General features: G+C 48.1%; 1 protein-coding gene across 3 annotated transcripts; it reads right to left on the bottom strand.

Moving 5' to 3' along the window:
- Positions 1-2,902: 2,902 nt before the first annotated feature.
- Positions 2,903-5,432, bottom strand: LOC148385741 (janus kinase and microtubule-interacting protein 3-like). Of its 3 annotated transcripts, none has more exons than XM_088400837.1 (10): positions 5,299-5,432; positions 5,027-5,089; positions 4,842-4,940; positions 4,521-4,760; positions 4,341-4,406; positions 4,211-4,279; positions 4,057-4,134; positions 3,767-4,000; positions 3,562-3,687; positions 2,903-3,192 (listed from the first exon to the last, which is right to left on the bottom strand). In XM_088400837.1, the coding sequence occupies exons 1-9, from the start codon at positions 5,365-5,367 to the stop codon at positions 3,571-3,573; spliced, it is 1,035 nt and encodes a 344-aa protein (XP_088256963.1). In that variant the 5' UTR covers positions 5,368-5,432; the 3' UTR covers positions 2,903-3,192; positions 3,562-3,570. The 3 variants fall into 3 exon arrangements, with proteins under 3 accessions (XP_088256963.1, XP_088256965.1, XP_088256966.1); XM_088400839.1 differs by having other exon boundaries at positions 4,527-4,760; XM_088400840.1 differs by lacking the exons at positions 4,211-4,279; positions 4,341-4,406 and having other exon boundaries at positions 4,057-4,116; positions 4,527-4,760.
- Positions 5,433-7,937: the final 2,505 nt, after the last annotated feature.

Raw genomic sequence — 7,937 nt, 5'->3', positions numbered from 1 at the left:
CAAAGTGAATGAAGGAATGAAGTCCTTTAAATTATGATTTTGTATAAATACTAGGCATAAACAAAAAATCGACGGCACAAAATGGGCAGACTTTACTTGTTTGAAAAGGACTGGTTACAAGACAGACTTTTTTAATTTATTTAATGGGAAGAAGACTTATTTAGTTTAATTGATCTATTTTTGTTCCCTGGCAAAATTCGATTTGCTGCAATTCCAAATTTCCAAAGTGAATGAAGGAAAGAAGTCGTTTAAATTATGATTTTGTTTAAATACTAGGCATAGACACAAAATCTACGGCACAAAATGGGCAGACTTTACTTGTTTGAAGAGGACTGGTTACAAGACAGACTTTTCTGATTTATTTAATGGGAAGAGGACTTATTTAGTTTATTTAATCTATTTTTGTTCCCTGGCAAAATTGGATTTGCTGAAATTGTATTTTGCCAAATCTCGATTTGAGACCTGATAGGAAGTATTAAACGCTTAGTTAAATCAATACAAGTTGGTAATAAGAGCGAGTAATGTTGGTTGAACCGATGAATGAAGGTTGAAAGCAATTTAAATTATGACTTTGTATAAATACTAGATATTAACAGAACATCTACTGCGCAAAATGGGCAGAGTTTACTTGTTTGAGAAGGAGTGGCTTATTCAAAACTAAGATTTATGTAATCTGTTTGTTCCCAGGCAAAATTGGATGTGATGCAATTCCAAATTTCACCACATGATGGTGCCCAATTTTGACTTCATAGGACATATTAAACACTTAGCTTGTTATTATGTTCAAGGTAATCAGATTTGTTTATCATTCTAATGGCCTCTTCAAAACTATTCTGGATTACTACTTTGGATCTATTCTACATTACTTGGCAACAACCTACTCTGTAACAGATTAGGCAGTATAATCACATATGTTAACTTGAGAGTGCCCACACTCAATCTACTTATCGTGATGTGTTAAATCAATTACTGTTAGACATTATTTGTCTGATAATCTACCAAATCTTTGAATTGAAGAATTTGTGATTTAATTAATAGCTTGTTGTTATGTTCAAGGTAATCAGACTTGTATATAATTCTAATGGCCTTCTTTTGAAAACTATTCTGAATTACAACTTTGGATCTTATATTACTTTGCAACAATCTACTCGGTGACAGATTAGGCAGTATAATCACATATGTTAACTTCAGTGCCCACACTGTATTTATTTATGGTTATTTGTTAAATCAAGTACTGTTAGACATGAAATAGGAAGTGTTTAACATAAATGTTATGGCTACTCACCATTGTAGCTCGCTCCTGGTCAATGATATGAGCCTCTTCTTGCAGTGGAAAACCTGCAGCCAACAAACACCGTGGAACCTAAAGGAATGAAATTAAACATTAACATTTCGCCTGGACCAACATTCTCACGTACAACGCAACGCGGCTACACTTCTGCTATTACAAACGTAAATCTCCTTAAACACAACGAGTGTTACTTACCGTGTACGCTCTAGGCAAAATTGGATGTGATGCAATTCCAAATCTATCTGAAACGGCAGTTAAAAGTAGAGTTACATCAAGTTTTCTTTTTTAATCAACGCAATCATTTACAACCGTTGACCAGAAAGAATCGTCGAAATTCGACGTCCCCCACAAACGCCACGCTCACTCGCTTTTCAGGGCAACAAAAGTACTTCTTTTTAAAAACGATGAGTTGTACTTACCGTGTACGCTCTGGATGGTCCAGTTGCAAGCAGAAAATAAAAATATTTCTCTTGTTAGTCGTATGTTACCATCCGCTGTGTCTTTGTCAACATCGCCGCCATTTTCCTACTTCCTGCTGCGAGCCACGCCCACGGATTTAAATTTGGGTGGAAGTTCTTTCCATTGGCGTCGTTTTCGCGTATAGCAAATCCGATTGGTTGGGAAGGGGGCACGGTTATGCAGCCGAGGAGTCCTGTGATCGGTGGGATGTAAAGTAGGCGTCGACGTCACGTCCGCGTCACGTGACCACGACGTGGCAGACGTCATATAGCAACCGCTGTTTTGTTTAGTAGACTTACAGTTGTTATGCATTGACATAATGGCGCACACACCAAATAGATTTAAATAAATTAAATAAGTTAACTCTCTTAAGTTAACTCTCCCCGCGGATTTGAATTCCGGCGAAAGTTCCGCCCATCGACGTCACGTATGTCACGTGACCACGACGTGGCAGATGTCATATAGCAACCGCTGTTTTGTTTAGTAGATTTACAGTTGTTATGCATTGGCATAATGGTGTGCACTCAAAATAGATTTAAATAAATTAAATATTTCTTCTGCCCACTCCCTTTTAAACAAGTTAACTCTGCCCACGTCCATTGACGTCTTGTCTGTGTCACGTGACCACGACGTAGCGACGTCATATAGTAACCGCTGTTTTGATCAGTAGACTTACAGTTATTATGCGTTGACATAATGGCGCACTGGTTAGCATGTCCACCTCTTAAGCATGATGTTGCGGGTTCGACGCCTGATCAATGTTAGCATGGAGTGAGCTGAAGTGCATGGCGCTGAAGATTTGAATCTTTGAAATGCGCTGAGGTCTGACATATCAGGCAGAATGGTTTGCCATCACGTTCAACAAAAAATAGAAACTTTCCCACTCTGATTAAAACGTCCTGTGTTCATCTACATATTTTCGTTTTGCTGTGCATCTTTTCCCTGCCATTTCGAGAGCCCAATTGACACTCATAGTTTAAAGAAATGTGTTTGCCCATCCTACTTTGTGGAATTTCACCACATGCGCTTTTGACCAAAATACCAAATTGAACTCAAGTGAAGCCAACACGCACAACCCCCCCCCCCCCACACACACACACACACAAATGTTGATATGAACATAAAAGAGCCGCATGCGGTTCGGGAGTTGCGGCTTGGCCAAACCTGTACTATACAACTTTATTTGTATAAAATTTTCACAACAGCTGTCACACAAACAAAGCGGGAAAAACCGAAGACGTGCGTGTTCCGCCCACGCTGGATTTATTTGCACCTTTGAAAAGACACCGTATTGCCGCAGATGTGGCAAAGAGTACTTTTGGGCATCTGAGACGGAAGGATGTCCAAAGCATCACGTCACCTGCTCTGGTAGGCATGGTGGTGGGACGTTGAGGTCAACCGCTTTGGGGTTGGCTGAATCTTTGATCGCAGGATGCCACACACTTGAAGACAGAAGCAGAAAAGCAGAGCTAAATGCAAAATGTACTCACCGGTGACTCCAATTTTTTCCCCCCCTGAAGAAACAGCTGGACGGGTGGCCCCGGCTGGCCAGTGGGACTGTTGTTATTCTGACCCTTTTTAGTGCGCGTTTGGGGCAACAACCGTTTTTTGTGGCGCTCTCTTCTGGTTCAAAAGTGCCCTGCATGTGAATTTGCTTTTCCTGCCTTCTGATTGGATGAGCGCCGGTGTGACGCGGTGCCTCTGTCACCATGGCGGGGGGTATACGTTGGCATCGGAGCGTCTGCCAACGTCTGAGACCGGCTGGCAGTGTATCGGAGGTGTCGAGTGCGGTGCCGCTGGAGCTCACTCACCAGCTGGTGTTAGGGCCACAGAATGAAGGCCAAGGAGAAGAATAGAAAGAGAAACAGAAACTTCTCCTCCAATTGTTTGATTTGTCTCTTCTGAGCTTCGATGAATTCTTTCAGCTCTTTGTTCCTCTAGGACGGACAAATGGAAAGTGGCATTCAAAAGCCAGTAAGCGTGCAAGTAAGTGCCGGGCTGGCTTTGGGCCCTTACCTGTTGCGCGCTGTGCAGCAGATCCATTCTCTCTTGGAGGATGCAAGCGTCGCGCTCCCTCAACTCGCACATCAGGGCTCGCTTCCATTGGTCCACGGCGCTCCTAAGCTCTTCTCTCTGATCCGCCGTCAGCACGTCATTCACGCCAGCGTGGCTGGCTTTTTCGCCGTCCGTGGCGGGGCAGTCCCGCTGCGGTAGCGCCTCGTACAACATGGCCTCCAGCTCCAGGATCCTCTGGGCCGCAATCCTCGTCCATCAGTGGTCCGGCGGGAGATTTGAGGGCGGCTTACCTTATGAGCCTGGTCCATGGAACACTTCCTGAAGTCCAACTCTTCATCCAGGTAGCCCTTCTGCTTGCAGAACATATCCTAGCATAGCTCAAGGTCAGAATTGTTGGGGCACATTGCCGGAGTTCCCCTTGGCTGATGTCGCGTGTCTGTCTACCTTCTCACTTTCAATGTCCAACATCTTCGGTTGACGTGCTGACTTGGTCACTTTGATGTATTCTAACCACTGAGGAAAGGCTGCTGTCACATAAGCAGAATGCGAGAGCGTGCGTGGACGTGCGCGTTACCTTCTCGGCTAGGGTGAGAAGGGTCCTGGCGTGAATCACGACCACCTGCTCCTCGTTGGTGAGATTCTGCAAGAGCCCAAAGGCACAGCGTCAACAAGCTTCTTTCAGCGCAAAGCCTTCCAAAAGTCACATTTGAGCCGCCGAGTCTCGTGGAGTGCGAACATAAGGAGTTCGACATACACTTACGGCGTTATAGCCCAGGATGTCCAGCTTCTTCATCAGATCACTGATGACGATGTCCGGGGGAAAGGCGCAAGGAGCAATGTAAGGTGTTCTGGGACCTCGGGTTAAGGTTAGGGTTGCGAGGGACGCCTTACGTACGCTCACGCCCTCGGCCTCGCAGTAGATCTGCAAAGGGCTGAGGCCGTCTGGGAAACGGACTTGCAGAAACTTCAAGACGGGGGAGCGCCACTCCCTCTCCTGAAAGGCAGAGGCATGCATCCGTCCGTCCGTCCGTCCGTCCCATCTCTGGCCTCAACACGCTTGTGCGAGTCTTCCCACCTCCAGCTCCAGGATGCGGAACTCAAGCAGTTCGTTTTGGTCTCGGATATCCTGGATGTGCTCTTTCAGACGCGCTTCTTCCGCCTCCATCCGCCTGACCTGAAAAGACAGTCAGACCTCATCTGCGGGGCTTCCCGACGGGTGTGACGCCAAGCGACTCCGCCCAGCGCCTTTCTTTCCGTCACCTTTTCGGCCAACTGCTGATTGCTCTGACGCAGCAGCTGCTTCTCCTCCACCCACTTGACATTCTAGAAGAGACAAACGCGTGGACAGCTTTGGAATGTTGTGTCATTTTCATCCACAAATTCTTTGGTTGACTGGAAAATGACATTTGCTTTTCTCCGCATTTTCCCAGCCACGTTCGGGGGGGGGTTGGTCCAGTAATGCCAGACGAATGAGTGACTGAAGAATGTAGCTATTTTGTCTGAGAAAAAGGTGTGCTCATTGATGAGCTTACCTGTCCTTGTTGCTTCAGCGCTGACTCCAGATCTGCTACTCTGCTTTGATAGTGACCCATTTCTACCATCAGCTTTTCTCTGGTCTGAAAGGAGGAGGAGGGAGGCTCCTCCTCCTCGTTTCAGACCAGAGAACACCCGAGGCTGGGTGAGAACGGGGAGGCTGCGACCCGGCCGGGGGTTGCGGGAAGGGGCGCCACCTTGATCTCCTTCTCGGCGTCGTAGTCCCCTTCGCTGGTCTGGGCTAGCAGAGCGTAGGCTCGTTGCAGCGCTTGATATTCTTGCGTCAGCTGGCGGTAGCGAAGCTCCGCCTCTTCATGCACACATCAATGCAACACAGCACTAGTACCAGAATCAGTCAGACCGGCGACAAAGCACCCGCGACGCAAAGACGAGTCCGATTCCAGGCTGAAGAGGAATGTTTGGTGCCAATACGCTGGCAGAAATTGCGGGCTACCTCTTCGGGTTCCGTGTCGGGGGTTCTGTCGGTGTGAAAAGACAAGGATGAGTCCACCAACACGTCTTCGTCGTAGCCGTAAAATGTTTCGATGACCTGCGGGCGCGGAAGCAAACATCTCTCTGAACAAACTGAAGCGACACCTCACGATGAATCGACGAGAGGAACGATAGCGAGAAAAAGGCCATTTCATCTTGCGCAACACCAAGCAGCCACAAACAAACAGACTCACCTTGCAGGACCTCACGCTTTGTTCCTCCTCAGAGATTCTCGACGTCGGTATCGTAGCAGCAAATCTCTCTCCTGTCGACACAAATAATCCGCCTTTGAGATTCTTTGGATGCAAAGGGAACGAACGGCTCCGGCGCAGAAACAAACGCGACTCACAATGACATTTCTGACATGAGCTCCTGTCTCCAGAGCCTGAAAAACACGTCACCGGCGATGATTGGAGGGACGCTCGTCTTTTCCAAAAGTGACAACTACAGGGTGTGTCAGGGTTTTCCAGATTATCTTTATCGTATCATTATGTTGCTTTGACTTTGACTGCAACCTGTAATAAATAATATTATTTATCCCTTATTTATCCCTATCGCTTATCCCTTCCTACACAAAGTCGTAAAACACCCCTTGCTATGTTTTGACTAGAGGTCAAGGGCTTTCTCTATTCAATCCACTCTTACACCCACCCTGTTTCTCTTAATTAAAATGCTCGTGCAGGAGCCGAGAGTCAGACTTAATTCGTACAACGGATGGACTCTCCACCTGCAGGTGTCCAAAAGAACTTACTTGTCTCCCGTGTGGTTCTTGCAAAATAAGTTGGAGCGAGCGCAACTCTAACAGGGTGCATTTTGCCACTAGCTGCCTACGGACAATGACGTCGCGCTCGCGGCTCATGGTTGACGGGCTGAGCAGCCGGGCAAGTCCGTCGTTTTCAGCGCACAGCGAGTGGCAAAGGCGCTGACAAAACGGGAGCTTTGAGCTGCTGAAAACGGCAAAACAAGTCTAAAGCATGTTCAAACGCGTGCGCACAATGCTCCTGCTTGAAAGGTCGGAATTTAAGGGGCCAATTTTTTGGATGGCGGCCGCCGGCCAAGCTTTGGACGGAAAAGGTTTCCTGGCGACAGCGAGCGAGCGCGGCGCTGCCGTACGTGCACCGAGTCGCCTGCCTGAAGACCTTGGACAAGTCGTCGATGATGTGCCGCTGCTCCACAACTAGAAGGAACTCCATTTCACCGTCCTGCTGGCCGCAACCGCGGTCCAGGTCATTGAGCGAACTAGGCCTTCTCTGTGGAACACAAATGCAGTGGACTCTGTTGGCACGCCGCCGTTGTCCGCGTCGACTTACCAAGCTTGCCAGGCTCACCTGGAGGAGAAGAACACCCATGTGCGGATGCTGTTCCTGGACTTCAGCTCAGCGTTTAACACCATCATCCCACAGCATCTGGTAGGAAAATTGGAACACCTGGGCTTCAACACCCCCCTTCGCAACTGGCTGCTAGACTTCCTCACCAACAGACCTCAGTCAGTCCGGGTCGGACAGAACACCTCTGATGTCATCACCCTCAACACAGGCTCCCCTCAGGGCTGCGTCCTGAGCCCCCTGCTGTTCACCCTGATGACACACGACTGCATCCTTAGGTTCACCACCAATCACATCGTGAAGTTCGCAGACGACACAACGGTGGTGGGGCTCATCAGAGACAACAACGACCTGGACTACAGAGAGGAGGTGGAGCAGCTGGTGGGCTGGTGCAGAGAAAACAGCCTGATCCTGAATGAGGAGAAGATGAAGGAGATCATCGTCGACTTCAGGAAAAAACAGCCACACCACGCTCCACTGATCATCAACAGCTCAGCTGTGGAGGTGGTCAGCAGCACCAAATTCCTGGGGGTCCACATCACAGAAGACCTCACCTGGACTATGAATACTACGGCACTGGTCAAGAGGGCACAGAAGCGCTTGTACTTCCTGCGGAGGATGAGGAGAGCCCACCTGCCCCCACCCATCATGAGGACGTTCTACAGGAGCACCATAGAGAGCATTCTGACAAGCTGTCTCTCTGTGTGGTGTGGAGGCTGCACCGCCTCCGATTGGAAAAACGTGAGGAGAGTGGTGAGGACAGCAGAGAGGATCATAGGGGCTCCTCTTCCCTCCATTCAGGACATTTCATCTCAGCGCTG

The sequence above is a fragment of the Syngnathus floridae genome, chromosome 16, assembly GCF_059516105.1.
Source record: "Syngnathus floridae isolate MCC-2025c chromosome 16, RoL_Sflo_1.0, whole genome shotgun sequence".
NCBI classification, from domain to species: domain Eukaryota; kingdom Metazoa; phylum Chordata; class Actinopteri; order Syngnathiformes; family Syngnathidae; genus Syngnathus; species Syngnathus floridae.
This window is presented reverse-complemented; position numbering and strand designations above follow the sequence as displayed.

Bases quoted from the DNA above. Each gene is read 5' to 3' on its own strand.
- LOC148385741 (XM_088400837.1), bottom strand. From the start codon at position 5,367: ATGGTAGAAATGGGTCACTATCAAAGCAGAGTAGCAGATCTGGAGTCA. The intron at 4,280-4,340 runs GTAACGCGCACG...GCCTTTCCTCAG, and splicing joins TTCTCACCCTAGCCGAGAAG to TGGTTAGAATACATCAAAGT. The intron at 3,688-3,766 runs GTAAGGGCCCAA...TGTCCGTCCTAG, and splicing joins TGCTGCACAGCGCGCAACAG to AGGAACAAAGAGCTGAAAGA.